Genomic DNA, 16893 nt, shown 5'->3' with positions numbered 1-16893 from the left:
TTCATTGCACACCTCATGTCCTAGCTCCTTGAGCTGTCTTACAAATTGGGTGTTTCAAATCTCCTGCTGAAGGTTTCGATGTGTCTCACATGAGATGATGCAGAGAAGGCTGCTTCATTGTAGGGTTGTCTTGTTCTAACTTCCACTGCGAGGAAGTTTCTTATCTGTTGTTTATTCTTTAAACTGAAGTTATCAGATGTGTTCTAGAAAATCAAAACATGGCTTGAACATGTGCACTTGCTTCTGGGTGTGACTAAGAAATGGAAGAACTACAGGGATGTTGTGATACGCAGTTTGATTTCTGTCTATCTTAAAATGTCTTCAGGAGAAAAGGGAAAACATTCATCTCTCCTTTGTGACTGGAGAGCAGCTGTCCGTGCTCCCTGGGAAGCAGACACAGTGCTGTTCTCAACATTTGCAGTGGGGGACATCAAAAAACCACTCATGAGTTACTTCCCTTCTTCTAGCAGAGGGCTGTGTGCTCTCTGCTCCCTTCCAGAAGAATGGTGGCACCTGCCAAGTGCTGCACGTTCTTTCTTATTTACTCCCAGGAAAAATGTTAACAGACTCGAGGCCAGGAAATAGCACAAAAACCATATTTAATTGCTGTGTTCTCTTGTGTAAGCCTAAATATCCAGCTATGTGTGCTCAAGCCCCTTCTCAGGTATCATTTGAAGGGTCTGCATGCTGCCAGCTGCACAGACAGGAATCTCCCTGCCCGTAAGGGACAAACTCCTGGGGTGTTTCTCAGCAGGCTGCCAACCGTGGGAGGATTCTTACCCAGTGCCTGTCCTGCTCCCACCTGGCACAGCAGCATACTTCTAGCTGGCTTAGGATGAAATGTTGGACACCAATGAACTGCATTTACACTTGCTCAGCCCCATTCAGCAGGATGAAGAACTGGAGCAAGGAGAGGAGGCTGAGCATTCCCTGCCCGATGCCCTGGCATGCTGCAGAGCTGCTGCTTGGGACCACACAGGCCAGAGTTATCTGCTGCAGAACTGGGATCCAGTCGTCACAGCAGGTAAATGTACACTGTTCACCCCCTGCAGTCCTCTGGAGGCACTGTGCTGTGAGCTGGCTCAGCAATGCTGATTTAAATCTGATCCAGGGAGAGACATTGATCCCTGGTTTCTTCTCACAGCAGTGAAGTCCCAGCTTGGTTGTTCCTTCTTTTCACAGTAAAAGCAGCTTTCCTGGTGCAAGAGGAGTTCTCTGATGAGACACTCAGACCTGAGAAACAGCACAGAGATGGCACGTGCTTTCTTATAGCTCATTTCTCCTCTGCTGGCTCCCTTTACAGTCAGGTTGTGTGGAAGCTTTGTGACTTCAGCCCACAGCACTCTTCAGGAGTGAGAATTTGGCCTGAATGCAACACTGGTTCAGCTTTTCTTCTAGCCAGCTCTAACTGCATCCCACCACCCACAAGCAACCAGTAAGCAATGTATCCCCTGTGCACTGCAGCTCACTGCTCTGCAGGCGTGAGGTCACCCAGTGCCTGCTGTCAGTGGAAGAATTTGGGGATCAGATCCCCACGGACAATCTGTGCTGGGAAGGATCCTACAGTCAAAATACTGCCACCTCCTCCAGCTCCTCACAGTGCCTCAGCTGCAGCACGTGGATCCCTGAGTGAAAGCTGGCACAGAGCAGCGTGGAGCTGTCACAGGCAGCCAGCGAGGCCAGCGGTCCGGCTCCCTCGAGGCACGCGGTGGCCAGGCAGGCTGAGGAGGAAAGAGGAAAGTCACTCTGACACCAGGTGAGAGGAAAGGTGAGCAAAAGAGAAGGAAAGAGCTTTTTACATAGGAGATGATCAGATTTCTGTTTTTTATCCTGTCTCAAATTAGTGCATGTGGGGAGGTGCTGAGCCACAGTGAGAGTGTAACTCCAATGAGTTTTGCTGGACCCAGTGCAGAGCACATCTGTGACCCTTCTGAAGAGGCACTGTCTGCCCTCTGCATGAGCAATGAGATAACAAACCTGTGCTGCAGTGGGGCCTGGCAGGCAAGCAGCTTTGTGCCTGGCTATGGTGAGGACCCAGCCCTCAGCCAACCCTCCAGCATGCAGAGATTCCCATTCAGGATGGTGATTGCAGCTGCCCCCTCCACACTCCAGCCTGTGTTCCTTACGACTGTCCCTTCCTAAGGAAAGCACTGGAGTTCTCCCGTTCTTTTTGACTTTCACTGTTTGTCTTTCACTGCTGAACTTGGACATCCCATCATTGCTTCCCATTAGTTCAAGGAGGATGCACATCACCTCCAGCCTCGTGCACCCAAACACCCATCTTTGCCAGAGGATGGACACAGGTTGCTCTGGTGCTCATCTCCACCCAGCCCTACAGCTGCATGAAAACCCAGGGCTGGCAGCCACACCGCTGTGCCCTCATCACCCCAGGGAGACAGCAGCCAGGTCTGTTATCCCAGGGCAGTGCCCTGCCTACCTCCGGTGTCGCGGTCCCAGACCTTCACTTTGCTGTCATGTGAGGATGTGGCAATGCTGGGGGTGAGAGCAGGGCCCCGTGGGAGGAAGACACACGAGGCTGTGGTCTGCAGATGCCCTCTGTACTCACACACCCGGCTCCTGGTCTGCCGTAGGTCCCACAGCTGCAAGGCAACAAGCAGCGCTCAGAGCTCAGGCTGTCGCTGCCACCTGCCAGCACGGAGAGGTTTTACAGAGAGGAGGGTGGGTTTGGTGAAAGAGCTCCTCGCTCGTCCTCAGAGCACATCTCTGCCTTTGTCCCTGCTGATGTTCACGTCGCACAGCACTTCAGGCCCCAAAACAGCACTTCAGACCCCAAAAAGGTTTTCACCATTTATCTAAACATGAATCTGCAAGCAAAATCTCAGCACTTTAATAAGGAAAGGTATTTGCTGCTGCAGAAAACTGACCAAAGGGATAGACGGGGGAAACTGAGCTCCATCCCGACCGGTGACACCAAGTAAGGCTGAAGCGGGGGCGCTGTGCTCTACTGCAGGCAGAGCCCCGGAGCACCGAGCTGTGTGTTGTGGAGATGGAGAGAAGCAGCAGGGGGTGGCCTGGCTGCCCTGCAGACTCACCGTTGCTTCGCAGCCCTCCCCAGCAAAGCCGCTGCTGCTGCTGACGCAGTACCGCCCGTCCTCGCTCACATCGCAGCTCGTCTGGATGTGCCGTTTGCCTGCGAACGTGTGCGCCACCTGCAGCTCCCGGCTGTCCCACATCCTGGAAGCAGCGAGAGCGGGGATGGGGACGCGGAGGCATTGCTGTGCTACAGGAGCCCTTGGTGCCCCCCCTGCGCTTTGCCACCATGGAGCAGCCTCCCTCCTTTCTACAAGCCTTTAGCCAGGGCAGCTGTGTGGAGCTGTGAATCGTTCTCCTTTATGCCCACAGTCGGTGCCCAGTGCTGCTTACAGCTGCAGATGCCCCCACGCTGTCCTTGCAGGAGACCCAGACGAGCGGGGAATGGCTTCCAGCCACACGTGGGGAGAGCAGGAAGATAGGAAAAACAACTGCCCCAACAGCCCCCTGTGCGCTGACACTGCCGTACCCATCGGCACATGGCCCGGGCTGCAACTCCCCTCTGTGTCTGCCTGGAAGGATTTACCTGATGGTTTTATCCTCTGACGTCTGGATGACGTAGGGCTCCCCAGGGACCCAGCACAGATGTGTTACCTGTAGAAGGGAAGGGATGGGTGGCAGTGATGCTGGGATTTGGGCTTCCTTAGCAGGCAGGGAGGAACCGGCGGCTCAGCAGGACGCAGTGCCATGGGAACAGAGGTACCCCGGGCACCACTTTGTTCAATGCTTAGCAAAAGGGAATTAATAAATCGCCGTACATCTGTGGGTGCCTTTGTGCTCTTGGAGGTGTGGTTGTGGAGGAGAGGAAAACCAGCCTTAAGCTGTGATCTCCAGAAGCATCAATCCATCTCTGCAGTGTCTCAGGGGTTTATAGCGTAGTGCTCAACTTGGGGCAGATTCACTCTGCGGGGCTTTGCATGCAAGGGACTGAAGCAGGCAGCGAGCTGCCATGGTGGGATGCAAAGAACCAGGGGCTCCTACCAGGTTCCTGGAGAGAGCAGCTCTGCACAGGCACTCTCCAGTCTCCACATCCCATTTGCGAACCGTGTTGTCTCGTGAACCTGTGCACAGCTGAGACGCATCTGCAAGAGCAAGTCAGCATGCAAACACTGCCGTGCCACAGCGGGAAGAGCCGCTGTGAGGGGTGTGCTGCTCCTCACCCGGGCTCACAGCCAGTCCAGTAACAACCAGGTCGTGTCCTGGGAAGCGCTGCATTGGCCCCGAGGTCCCATGGAGCTCCCACATCATTACCATCCTGTCCCGGGATGCGCTGAAGACTCTGTTGGAATCGTGGGTGCAGACGACCTGCAGAGGAGCAGATGGAGGAGCGGGGTGGGCTCCGGCCTGGCTGTGTGCAGGGAAAGCACAGCTGCTGAGGCCGCTCTGCTTCCTGCCCATGGCAGCTCTGTAACAACAGACACTGCTGACAGGAGGGGATCCGTGCTGAGGTTGGGGACACCCCCAGCTCAGCTGCGCTGCCCGGAGCCACTCGCACTGCGATGACCGCCTGCAGCCCTGGACAGGTGCTGGTGAGCAGCGAAAGGGAAATGCTGGCAGTTCCCATCACTGTCCCTGTGACACAGCTACGGAGATACGGGGATTAACCCGCTTCCCCGGGGTGAGCACAGCACTGCTGAGCTGGGGCTTGGAGGGCGTGAGGTCAGTTAATTCCCTGTATGGCAGCACGGCAATAAATGCTTCTTGTCCTGTATTGGGTCTCACAGGAATAAGCTTTTGTGCATTCCTGATGCAGAGACACCTCGCTGCAACATTTGAAACCCTGCTTTGAAGCCCACGTGGTAGAACTTCCTGAAAGGAGACACAGGAATCGACACCGTGCTGCACCTTGTCCCCATTCCATCCTCAGAAAACACATTTTATGGGTAAAAGAAAACTTCTTTAGAAAGCCAGAGGAGCGCATTGCAGTCACTGTGAGCATCGGGATGTAGGAAAGGTGAGGAGGAGCGCAGGGGGCTGCTGGGTGCTGCACAGTCACCCCAGCAGAGCAGAGTGAGTGCTCTGCAGATAGCAGACTGCCACACTGCTGCTCCCATCCCAGTCTGTGGTGGGGGAGGAGACCCCACCGCACTGCCTGGCGCTCACCTTGGTCACCTCGTGCTCGTGGCTGACGAAGCGCCCCAGCACAGCTCCGGACCTCCAGTTACAGACAGCCACACTCTGCAGAGAGCCGGGGAAGGAGGTCAGCAGCAGAACAGGACGCAGAGGGCTCACGCACAGCCTTGGTTTGCGTTACACCGAGCCCAAAGAGGGAACAGATCCTTCTGTTCTTGAGCTCCTACAGCGAGCACAGCTGCCTTCAGAGCGCATCCCACCCTCCCTGCTACTGCATCCTCCTTACCGTACCTTATCCTTCCCTCCCGACACGCAGAGCTCCGGGCTGACAGCAGCCACGCAGGTGACCGCATCGCTGTGCGCAGGGCTGTGCAGCTCCACCGCCCCGCCGCGTCCCGGCATCCCCAGGGAGCCGTCAGCCCTGCAAGTGGCAGAGGGGCAGCAGCGGTGTGTTTTAAGGTCAGATATTGGGACAAGTTTCTTATCAGAAAGAGTGGAGAGGTGGTGGCACAGACTGCCCTGGGGTTGGGGGGGGTCACCGTCCCTGGAGGTGCTCGGGAAATGTGGAGATGTGGCACTGAGGGATGTGGTCGGTGGTGGGGATGGGTCAGGGCTGGGGATCCGTGAGGCCTTTTCTGACCTGAATGATTCTGTGATTAAAGGCAGACCGTTCAGCCTCCAGAGCTCTGCCTTAGCAACCGGGGAGTGTAAGTGGTCACAGCGACACGCTCAGCCACTCCTGTGAGTTACGTTTTGGATCCCAGCCCCCCCAGAGGAGCCAGGCAGCAGCAAGGCTCAGAAATGAAGATCTGATCCATAAATTCAGTAATGAAACTAAACCCACGTGCTTGACCTATCCCCTGTTTATCCGGCCCCTGTAGGAACCCAAGATATGACCATCCGAGGATGCTTTACCTGTACGTGGCCGTGTGCAAGCTGATCTTACTCTGCAGTTTCCCCATCCCACTGCTGAATGCACAGCATCAGCTGCAGGCAGCAGCACGGAGCATCACAAGGCCGGGCTCAGGCAGTCCCTGCTGGGACGGGGCTGGGCGCGGGGAGACGCAGCGCGGCAGATCCAGAGAGATTTCTGCTTCTCACACATCCAGCATAAAGCGCTGCTGCCCTCCTCGGGGGTCACATCCTGGGGGATGTCTACCCTACGTGTGACACCGAACGGACACCGCCTGCAGTCACACACAGAGGGACAAACCCGTTTCAATGGCAGCAAATTACCGAGCCCAGTAATTGGATTCTCTGCAGAGGAAGAGATACCAATTGGGTTCAGTCTGCGTTAGGCGTACGTTTGTGCTCCCATCTTCTGGACGGGCATTCTTCTGCCCACAGAAGGTCAGAAGAAAACTCAGCTCCTACTGCTTGGAAGACTTCCTACTGGATGAAAATGCATGCATGCAGTCTGCCCAGAGCCTGGGAAGCTCCATTCCAGCAGCGCTCGGCAGGGGTCGGTGGCATTCCACAACACATTCCCTTTCTAATTTTACCCCGGCAGCCTCTGTGATTAGCAATTAGTAATACCAGCTAATCTCAGCCTGCTCTATCCACAAGCTTGCACGTTCCAAAGGTGCAGAGAACCATTTGTCTCACAGCTCCGGGCAGTGTTACGTCACTCATTCACTTCCTTCCATCAAAGCACTTTGGGACGTTGGGGATAAAGGTGGTTTTGCTGTGACAGCGAGAGAATGCTGGCAGTTGTTTCTCCTGCAAAAGAAAACGGCCGGAGGATGCCAAGGCTTCAATTCTGACTGAAATTCCGGCCCTTGGTCGGGCAGCTGCAACAGCCGTGCCGTTTCTCCCACGAGCACAGCCGCCCTTCCAGCCTCCCATTCCTGCCCCGATGGCTGCAGGAGAGCAGCGCCGTGCCGGGCAGCGGCCGCGTCCTTCTGCCGTCCGCAACAGCAGCGGATCCTTCGGGTCCCGAAGGAACGATCGGTTCCACGGACGGGGCTGTTCTGCTCCGCAGCTTTCCTACGGGTTTGCCGCGGCCGTGCTCGCTCCCGAAGCCCCTTCCACAGCACGGAGCCGCGCTCGGGGACTCCCCGCCCACCGGGGACCTCCCGTCCTCCCAACGCACCGCTTCACAGAAACCAAAATCGTCCTTTTTTAAACCAGATTATCATTTGTTAAAGCTGACGCTGCCACTGCCCGGGGCGCTGTAGTGACGCCGCAGCGATACCCGCACGGCAGAACGAGGGAACGACGGCACCCGCAGCGCTGACCCCGCCGTGCGGCACCGCTGCCCGCAACGCGCCTTCCCGCATCGCTGCGGCGCCGGCGGATCACGCGTACGTCCGAAGGATGCCGGCAGACGCCGTGTGCTTCCCGCAGCCCAACCCCGCCGCACAACCTGATGTCCGGGAAGCACCGCCTCGCACTCACCGCGGCCGCTCCGTGTCCCCGCTCCGTGTCCCCGCTCCGTGTCCCCGCTCCCTGCGGTTCCATGGCGACGGGCGGGGCGGGACGGGGCGGAACGGGGCGGGCGGTGCTGATCCCTCCCGGCCCGGCCCCGGTCGCACCGCCGCCCCCCGCACCTGCGGCAGGTGTCGCCGCGCAGGATGGCCCGGCGGGGCGCGGAGCCGCGGGCGCTGCCCGAGAGGGCGGCGGAGCTGCGGGTGAGCGGGCGGGGGATCCCCGGGGGTCCTCCCCGTGGGCGGGAGGCGAACGGGGTGCTGCGGGCCGGGCCTGCGCCTGCGCCTGGCCGGGGGTGGGGAGCTCTTCCTCCCTCCCTCCCTCCCTCCGGCTCGGGGGTTCCCGGGGGTGGCTGCGGGGAGCCCGGTGGGAGTGAGCGGGGCTGTGTGTGCGGGGGCTGTGGGGGGCTGAGGGGTCGCGGCAGGGATGTCCCGGCTCTGCCGGCCCCGCCGGTGCCGGGCCTGAGCGCTTCTCTGCTCTCTGCGTTCCAGAACAGACTCGTAGACCGATGCGAGCGGCTGCAGCTGCAGAGCGCTGCTATCGCCAAGCACGTGGCCGAGGTGCTGCCCGCCAGGAGCCAGGGCGTGCTGGTAAGTCCCTGTCTTGGAGCAAAGCCGGTCCCGGGGCTCCTCGGCACACAGGTGTTGCTGTGCTGCCATCCAACATCGTGCTAGAATCATAGAACCATAGAATGGCCCGAGTTGGAAGGGACCACAAGGATCATGAAGCTCCAATCCCCCAGTGCAGGCAGGGCCACCAACCTCCACATTTATACTATACCAGGCTGCCCAGGACCCCATCCAACCTGGCCTTGAACACCTCCAGGGATGGGGCATCCACAGCCTCTCTGGGCAGCTGTTCCAGCAGCTCACCACCCTCATAATAAAGAACTTCCCCCTGACATCTAAGCTAAACCTTTCCCTCCTTCAACTTAAAACTACTTCCCCTTGTCCTGCTGTTATCTACCCTTTCAAAGAGTTGACTCCCCTCCTGTTTGTAGGCTTCCTTTAGGTAATGAAAGGCTGCAATGTGATCACCCCAACTAGGGCTGGCACCTCATCCCGTCCTGCTCTGCTTTGTGCTTTGCTGTCCCTGAGGATGAAGGCAGCTATTGCGGTCAGCACTGCTTTTTGCTGGCAGTTCAGAGGAGGGCTGGCATTTGGGTCCCAGGCAGAGCAGGCTGTTGGTGCTCCCGTGCTGCAGTGGTTAGTGGCCAGTGTGCAATTAGTTGGTGTGCTGGTTGGGCCAGGAGGCGGTCAGCAGGTTTGGGCTCGGTTATCCCATTCACCTCTGTTTGCATCACCGTGGTTGCTGTGGCTCGGGCTCAGTTAACATGTGAAAAGCTGAGCCCTCAGGAATCCAATGGGGGCTGTCGGTGCTCACGTTTGTGCTGCAGCTGTTTCTCCTCTTCCTGCCCTTTCCCTGGCAGAGCGCTGCTAACAGTGCCCGAGAGTTGGTCATCCAGAGGCTGATCTTCGTGGGGAAGGTGTGCGAGAACGAAGAGCAGCGGCTGCTGGAGGAGGTGCACGCCGAGGAGGAGCGGGCGCAGCACAGCATCCTGACGCAGCGGGCGCATTGGACGGAGGCGCTGCAGAAGCTGTCTGCCCTCCGCACATACCTGGTGGACACCATCACCAACCTGGACGACCAGGACTTGGTGGTGAGTACCCCTCCCCGAACCACGGGGTGGTCCATCTGCCCAGAAACGGCCTGGGCTTTTCATCACATATGCTCAGACTGAATTACGGCGTTCATTAGCTTGTGCAGTGACGGCAGGCAGCTGGAATTGGGCCTCAGGGGATCCCCACAACCTCCCCTGGGTTTCTGGGTGGGTGTGATGCTGCCCACTCGGTGCAGGTCAGACGGGGCCGTCAGCTTTCTGCTGCCCTGTTAATAAAAATATGGCCCTTAGGAGCACCCGCAGCTCTTCTCGGAGCTCCATCCTATTGTGCAGCATATACCTCTGAGGCATTAACCACACAAAGCAGTGTCTGCTTCCCTTTGTGTATGCTCAACTGTGCTTTACTAAGCAGCTCCTCTTGCTTTAGATGCAGGCAGGAAGGCGCTGCACCTCCTGCTCGCTCTTAGCTGCTGCTCATCATATCTAACCTGATGGAGAGGGCCATAAGACCCTCTTATTTCTCCTTTTGCCAAGTAAAGGAGAGGAAATAGCATCCATAGATTCTCCACCCTGGGTTCTTGCTGTTGGTATTTATCACAAACTGTTGCATGTCATCTCATGGGAAAGTGAGGAGCACGTTGTGAACCCTGCAGCTCTGAGCTGAGCTCTGAATTTCTGCTGCTGCTTTGCTAACTGATGTAGCCAGAGAAGGGCCCAATGTCAGCAGGTGTAGGGAGGAGTGGAATTGCTCACAGCCTTGTCTGTCTTTTGACTTAGGGTCTGTAACCCTTGCGAAACCTTTACCCCTTACTGAAGGCTTTCAGGGTTGTTGGCTGCTAGCACAGGGTGTTCCTGCATTGCCCCAGAGGTGGGGAGGAGGGAGGGACACAGGACAGGCAGGGCTGGGGGTTTCCCTGACAGACAGGCAGGGCTGGGGTTTTCTCACCTGCGGCAAGGCAAGACGCAGCAGTAAGAGGCTCCAGGTGCATCCAACCTGGTGTGTACCAAAGGGCAGGGGTCCCATCTGCTGCGTTGTGGTTCCCAACACCAACCTGCTGTAGGTCTCCCTCGTGTTTCCCTCGCAGCAGGTGAGCCAGCTGTGTTTGCAGTCTCCACAGCTTGCAGGCTGTCTGGAAGGCCCTGCGCTGTGCCGGAGCCGCTGCCAGCTTGGCAGAGCTGAGCTGTGGGTCCAGGGGAGGGGCAGCGTCCTCAGCCGTTCCCATTCACTTTCTGAGGCAAGGAGTGACAAGTGCCACAGCCAAAGAAAATGGATGTTGGATGCTTGCTGAGGCCAAAGCTGTGGTCAGGGATGCTTCCTGTGGGTCAGGAAGAGGAGCAGTGCTCCCTGAGTCCCTGGTTTGCAGTGCCCCAGCCTGGGTTTGGGATTTTCTCTGTGGGAATGTCAGCTGTGATGACTCTTTCTCTTCTTGTCCCCAGAATGCGGAACAAGAGATCTTCGAGAGGTTGGTACCTGCCTGCTCCTGTGTTTCCTCACCTCTTGTCCAAGCCTGCCCAGCACCTCCTGCCTTCCCCCAGTGGGCAGCACACCACAGCTCTGCTCTTCCCTCCCTTGTGCTGAGGACGAGGACGGAGCACAGAGATTCTCATGTGTCCTCTGGTCTTTGCTTCACGCACTGCACTGCACCAGAAGTGCTGGGGGCCGGGCTGTGCAGCGCCCCTCTGAAGGCACCTGCAGGTGCTCTGACACTTGCTGGCAGGAGACTTCCTCCAGCCCCTCAGAAAACAGCACAGCACTGCCCTGGAGGCAGGGGCACATCGCCCACCCGAGGAGCTGGCCTGCTGTTTCTGCCTGCAGTTTTCCTGCAGAGAGCAATAAACCCACTGCAGCACATCGCTGCCATGGGTTTATGCCGCATGAGCTGACGTGTGCTGGAGGCTGCAGGGACCCAGCAGGTCCTCAGCCTCATAAGGTGGGATCTGCAGTCCCAGCTCACTCCTCTGCTTTAGCAAACAGGCTTTGTCCACTGAAAACCTCACAGGGAAACCCCATGCTCTCCCTGCAGCCCTCCGGTTGTTTTCCCCTCGTATCCCGATGGTTGGTCTCGGCCACGTGTAATCTACGTGTGCTGCATGAGGAAGCTGTTGGCTCAGGCTGCAGGGTTGTGTTTCAAAACTGAAGTCCTTTCAGAAGGGGCTGTGATCAAAACCAACCAGAAGTACCACTGTGGAGGAGAGCGGTTTCCCTGCAGTGAGTGCCACCCTTGTGACTCCTCCAGCTCATGTTTCCGTGCTCCTTCCTCGAGGTCTCTGCCACCACCTCTCAGCAACTGTCAATTAATCACCAGATTTCAAAGTAACTGCTGTGTCTCTTTGCTAGGACAGAGGTGGCGGAGGGAATCTTAGAGCCGCGGGAGTCTGCCAAGTTAAACTTTAATCAGCAGCGTGTTCAGAGTCCGCTGCTGCACCGCCTGTGGGCCTCTGCGGTTCTCTGCTGCGTGGCAGGTCAGTGTCCTACTCAGATCTGGATTTCTGCAAGCTCATTTTGCACCCCAATTAAGCCCTGGGTGCAGCGTGACCGCCCCGAGGCTGTGTCCTGCCCCTGCGCTGGGGGTCCTGGCACCTCCTGTCCCCCTGCGCTGCCCCACCTCCATGTGCTGCCTCCATGTGGGGCTCACCCGGTGGGCAGCAGCAGCTGCAGGGCTGGGAGAGCGGGCAGTGGCTCTGAGCGGCTGCTGGTGGCTGTGAGCTGAGGAGCCGTGCCCTGGCGTGCCGGGGCAGCAGTGGTGGCGTGGCAGCTCCGAGCAGGAGTGGTTTCCATCTGGCAGCCATCAGCTTGGATGGCTGACTGTGAAATGTTTGCTTTTTAGTGTTGTTTCCCAGGATGTCGTTGAGAGCGTTTCAAATGTATTTCTTGCTCCTCGAAGGTGGTGACGTCCTTCACAGTTTGAAAAGGTGTCCCTCTCCTCTCCCCGGGGTAATCTTCCCAATGCTCCCATGATAACTCCTGCTCAGCTCACCTTTGGTGGTGCCGAGTGTTCCCCACATCCCTTTCCACTGTGTGTGCTTCTGACTGGTACCACTGGAAGGTTGTTGTGTATCAGCTGTGCATGGCAGACGCTGCCAATGGTTGTGTGTTCTGCTGCAAACTCTGGTGCTGCTCCACCTCTGAGATTAATTCGGCTCTCTCTGTTTCACATCTCTGGTTGCTGGCAGGCGTGCCAAATCCTGCAGTTGATGTGGGCAAAGCTGAGCAGCTTCTCAGCTTTTTTTCCCAAGTCAGCCCCTGGTTCCCTTTGCTGCGAAGTGGTTTTCCTATGGATTCCTTTCCCAGTCGCATCCTTGCCAGCTGTGAGGACCCCGAGTCACCAAATCACAGTGCTGGGTCTGTAGCTGCACGTATTACCTGGATGCTTTGTGTGTGGTTGGATTTAACACACCACTGCTATAGAGTGCCTGCCTGTCTCGCTAATCCGTAGTCCACCCAGGGCATATCCTTACAAATTTAATATTAAGTGCAGCATTCCCAGCTTGCATTAAGACACAAAGTCCCATAAAGCCCCTGGCAGCATTCTGGGAGGGCTCTGGTCCTCCTGGGGCAGGGGCTGAGTGGTGAGCCCAAGGGCCCTGCACTCACACGGTGCCCGCGTTGGGCTGGGAGGGTTTCATTATCAGGTGGGGGAGACTGGAAATAGGAACTTCGCTTTTTCCACGCAGTAAAATGTGTTGCAATTAACACATACCTACCGAGCAGACGTATTACCTTATCTCAGCCCATTCCGTCGTGTCTCTGGAGTGGCAGCCCAGTGGTTTGGTTATCTGGGGGCCTCATCCTGCCAGGTGCTGAGTGCTGGGCGGGGGCTGATGGAGCAGGAATGGGCTTTGTGTGACTGAGTTCCTCCTGCAGCCCAGCCCCGCCGTGTGGGGTGGCACAGCAAAAGGCTCACCAGCTCCAGCCCCATTTCTGCATCAGCTGAAGGCATAAAATGAATGAGAGAGTGGGGAAAGCAGGGCAAGGAAAGGCACTGGGCAGGGAAACCGTATCTCCTGGGAGCGGGCAGAGGTGAGTCACGCAGGCAGCAGCCTTTCCCCTTCACTCAGGGATTTACAGGGCAGGGGAAATATTTGTGCAGTTACTCAGCGCTCACACCCCGCTCATGGGCTGCTGAGGTGTGCGTGGGGGAAGGATGGCACAGGGAAAGCGTGCGGGCCCTGCAGGGCTGGGTGCTGCCTCTGTGCTGCGAATGAAGGACCTGTTCTTGCATCACAGCAAAGCAGACGAGCGGTGGTTCATCCAATTCCTGGGCCACCTCCTGAGGCTGTTCCAAACGGCTCAGGGCTGATGGACTGTTCTGAGCTTATGAATGACTTTGGGCTGAGCGTGCTTTGTAGCGGTGAAGGGATTTCCTCTGCCCATCCCTCCCTGTTCCTGCAGTACCAGCTTTGCTGGTTTCCCCAAGCAGGTGCCATCCTGGCGGGCTCCTGGCTCACCGTGGGGAGGAGGAGCAGGGACAGGGAGGCTGCACGGACAGGGCTGGGGTTTGGGTTTCTCCCTGCCATGCACAGGAATTACACCCAGTCCCTGCTCGGATCACTGCTCTCCTCCACACTATTTGGCAGCCCGGCTGGATGGGACAGGAAGCCCTGGCCGTTGCCTTGGGTGTGTTCTGGTGCATCGAGTGCAGATTCCTGCCTGGATTTGGCCCGTGGCTCTGAGCTGTCTCCTTCCATCCCTTCTCACACCGCTCTGGGAAGTGGCAACGAGTGCTGCCCGTGTCACTGTGGGGAGCAGATGGGCCCATCATTGTGCGGGTGCTTCTGGCTGTGGCTCTTGGGGTGGTGAAGGCCCACCATGTGCTCACTGCGTGCTTCTCTCCCAGGCTCTCAGGAAATCAGCATAGATGAGAAAACCGTCAGCCCCTACCTAAGCCTGTCGGAAGACAAGAAAACTCTGACCTTCAGCCCCAAGAAAGCAAAGCTGGACTTGGATGGCCCCGAGCGGTTTGACCACTGGCCCAACGCTTTGGCTACTGCGGCTTTCCACACGGGGCTCCACGCATGGAAGGTCAGCGTGGAGAAGAGCTGTGCCTACAAGCTGGGGGTGTGCTACGGCTCCCTGCCACGGAAGGGGCCCGGCAATGAAGTCCGCCTGGGCTTCAACGCTGCCTCCTGGGTCTTCTCACGCTATGACAAGGAGTTCAGGTTCTTGCACGCCGGTCAGCCCCAGCCTGTGGAGCTGCTCAGGGCCCCGGCTGAGATCGGTGTGCTGGTTGACTTTGCGGGAGGGGAGGTGCTTTTCTATGACCCCGACTCCTGCACCATCCTCTTCTCACACAGGGAGGCCTTTGCAGCACCACTCTACCCTGTCTTTGCGGTGGCACACCAGAGCATCTCGCTCAGCCAGTGAGAGGTGGGCTGCAAACACACGGCTGTATGGACAGTGATTGTATTCACCACACAGTGCCTTCATGGGGTGACGTGCCCAGACTTGGCTACCAGCATGTACAGCGATCAGAAAAGACCTGCCTTCAGCCTGTACATCTCTTCTCTTGTTTTACAATGTCTTTCATCTCCTTTGGGCTACCGAGCACATGATGTTTGCCCTCCAGGACCCAGAGCCAGGACCTTTGGAGAAGACCCAAATTGGTCCCCAAGCACCTCCCACAGGAGCACAGTGTGCTCTTGTGAGCTCTCCCCAGCTCTCATGCTGTTGGGATCCTCAGGGCTGGGAGGGGGGCTGGGAGGTGCTGCAGCAGGGAGCAGAGCTCCCACTGAGCCCAGTTCAGCACGGGAGGACCTTGGCCCTGACACCACAGTTTGCTCAGCACAGAGCTGGGAGTGCAAGGTGGGGAGAGCAAAATTGTGAAAGCTGGGGCATGGGATCAGTGTTTAACACCTGGCTCTGCCAGCCCTCTGCGAGTGAATCATTTAATTCCTCTTCAGAACAAGGGCTTCTTTCCAGCTCCCCTGGGGAGGAGCGCAGGCAACAAAACACTCCATGCTGCAGGAATGAAAATTATTTCAATTTTGACTAAAGGTTAAGAGCTGTTTGGAGAAATGGAAGAGAAGTGGCAGAAGGCATGGAAGGCTGTAGGGGACACTTGGAAAGAGGAGCCCCAACGGGAGGAGGGACACCATGAATTGGGGTTGTCACCCATGGGGGGACCCACACAGGGCAGGGGCACCCTCATGGACCATCAGCATCTCCCAGAGCAGAGGAGCAGCAAGAGAGGAGCCATTAGCATTGACCTGAATGGACCACTTGTTCCTAGGGCTTGGCAAGGTTGAGCATATTACAGTGAAAACAGGCAGGTGATTGATAGTAGGAAAGGTGTTGGACTGACACTGAGCTTGGGTGAAGAAAAGAAACACATTTCCTTGGTGTTTAAAAATTGTTATCTTTATTTCTCAGTATCCAAGTCAGTAATTAAGTTTGCTGGCAGTAAATTACACTAAGCAAAATTCTGCATCTCCAGACCTCTTTGCCCACAGCAGGAGGGCTGTGACTGCTTCCAGCTACAGCTCCAGGGAAGAGGGAGCTGCTTGGTGAGGTGGCAAACCTGAGGTCCACCAGATGTGCAGAGACAGTGTGACGACTGCTCTGCTGGCAGCCTGTCCCCAGACAGCTCTGCAGGATTCAGTGACTAAGAAGGGATAATGATCAGTCTGCCATCCCTCCTGATGGAATTAACTTGCTCGAGCATAGATGGATGAGTGCAAGTGAAATGCTTTCTGTGCTGTACCCAGATACATTCCCCAGCTCCAGCAGAAGGCTCCACCCCACTTGGAAAGAAAACAGCACAAATGCTGAGTGTGCCAGGTACGCTTTATTGCCTGAATGTTGCTCCTGCTCTGTGGGCAGTGCCTCTCCCCGTGCTCAGAAGCGCTTGTTTCTTTTCCTTACCCCAAACAGCAGCAAGAAGTCACAGTCCAGGAGTGGATCACCACTCAGCAGCATTGGTCCCTCCGGAGGGCAGCTCCTGCTGCTACCCCTTCTCAATGACAGCCAGGAGGTGGCTCAGCGTGGGCAGGATGTGTCCTGGCGGCACCTCTGGCTGTGTGCTCTGCCCAGGGGTGTGGAGCAGGAAGCTGTGCATGCCCACCTCCCGCGCCGCCCTGTAATCCTTGCTGTAGTCATCCCCGATGTGGGCTGCCTGCTCAGGCAGTACCCCACCAAGGCGTAGGGCTGCCTTGAAGATCTTCGGGTCTGGCTTAGCAACACCCACAGCCTCAGAGGTGAGCACGAAGTGGAAGTGGTGCCGCAGGTTGGACTGCACCAGAATGCTTTCCAGCCGGTTATCAAAGTTGGAGACCACCCCCATGCGGAAGCCGTGCTGGTGGCACCAGCTCAGGGTCTCGCTGGCTTCTGGCAGCAGCTCCCAGTTGCGCGCACTGCAGTAGTCCCGGTAAAGGTTTTCCGCTATCAGTGTGAGCACTGTGTCTTCGTGCACACCCGTGAGCCGGAAGGTTTCCTTGACGACATCCACCCACCACTGCCTGGAGCTCAGCCCCTCGGCCCGGCCGTAGTTGGGGAAGCGGCGGCTCTGGGCCCCGTAGGCCGCCTGGAAGGACTGGCTGAGCGCCTCCGGCTGCACCTGGACGCCGTGGGCCTGGGCCTCGGCCGCGTAAATCAGCCCCACGGGCTGCCGGAGCCGCAGGAGCGTGTCCTTCACGTCCCACGTCAAAAGGCGCAGCCTGAGCATCGCGTCGGCCAAGTCAGGATTAAAGGGAACCTACAGCACACACGGGGGCGAGAGCGCGAC

At 57.4% G+C, this 16893-nt stretch overlaps 2 protein-coding genes across 8 annotated transcripts; one reads left to right on the top strand and one right to left on the bottom strand.

Moving 5' to 3' along the window:
- Window positions 1–582: 582 nt before the first annotated feature.
- WDR31 (WD repeat domain 31) lies at window positions 583–7554 on the bottom strand. 7 transcript variants are annotated; one of them, XM_040649225.2, is made up of 12 exons: window positions 7522–7554; window positions 6400–6843; window positions 6040–6311; window positions 5416–5545; window positions 5155–5229; window positions 4212–4356; window positions 4033–4133; window positions 3578–3645; window positions 3054–3195; window positions 2438–2600; window positions 1599–1721; window positions 583–1233 (listed from the first exon to the last, which is right to left on the bottom strand). In XM_040649225.2, the coding sequence occupies exons 3-12, from the start codon at window positions 6084–6086 to the stop codon at window positions 1139–1141; spliced, it is 1089 nt and encodes a 362-aa protein (XP_040505159.1). In that variant the 5' UTR covers window positions 6087–6311; window positions 6400–6843; window positions 7522–7554; the 3' UTR covers window positions 583–1138. The 7 variants fall into 7 exon arrangements, with proteins under 7 accessions (XP_040505159.1, XP_040505160.1, XP_040505161.1 ...); XM_040649226.2 differs by having other exon boundaries at window positions 6429–6843; XM_040649227.2 differs by having other exon boundaries at window positions 6661–6843.
- Window positions 7555–7671: 117 nt separating this feature from the next.
- BSPRY (B-box and SPRY domain containing) lies at window positions 7672–14668 on the top strand. The gene is made up of 6 exons (XM_415546.8): window positions 7672–7754; window positions 8043–8141; window positions 8981–9211; window positions 10610–10635; window positions 11511–11635; window positions 14011–14668. The coding sequence occupies exons 1-6, from the start codon at window positions 7698–7700 to the stop codon at window positions 14535–14537; spliced, it is 1065 nt and encodes a 354-aa protein (XP_415546.4). The 5' UTR covers window positions 7672–7697; the 3' UTR covers window positions 14538–14668.
- Window positions 14669–16893: the final 2225 nt, after the last annotated feature.

The sequence above is a fragment of the Gallus gallus genome, chromosome 17 (genome assembly GCF_016699485.2).
Source record: "Gallus gallus isolate bGalGal1 chromosome 17, bGalGal1.mat.broiler.GRCg7b, whole genome shotgun sequence".
In the NCBI taxonomy this organism is placed as follows: Eukaryota; Metazoa; Chordata; class Aves; order Galliformes; family Phasianidae; genus Gallus; species Gallus gallus.
The sequence above is the reverse complement of the archived record's forward strand: the minus strand, read 5'-3'. Positions and strand labels throughout refer to the sequence as shown.

Bases quoted from the DNA above. Each gene is read 5' to 3' on its own strand.
- BSPRY (XM_415546.8), top strand. From the start codon at position 7,698: ATGGCCCGGCGGGGCGCGGAGCCGCGGGCGCTGCCCGAGAGGGCGGCG. The intron at 7,755-8,042 runs GTGAGCGGGCGG...TCTGCGTTCCAG, and splicing joins AGAGGGCGGCGGAGCTGCGG to AACAGACTCGTAGACCGATG. The intron at 11,636-14,010 runs GTCAGTGTCCTA...CTTCTCTCCCAG, and splicing joins GGTTCTCTGCTGCGTGGCAG to GCTCTCAGGAAATCAGCATA.
- WDR31 (XM_040649225.2), bottom strand. From the start codon at position 6,086: ATGGGGAAACTGCAGAGTAAGATCAGCTTGCACACGGCCACGTACAG. The intron at 5,546-6,039 runs GTAAAGCATCCT...TGCCACTTGCAG, and splicing joins TTGCACACGGCCACGTACAG to GGCTGACGGCTCCCTGGGGA. The intron at 5,230-5,415 runs GTACGGTAAGGA...GGCTCTCTGCAG, and splicing joins TGTCGGGAGGGAAGGATAAG to AGTGTGGCTGTCTGTAACTG.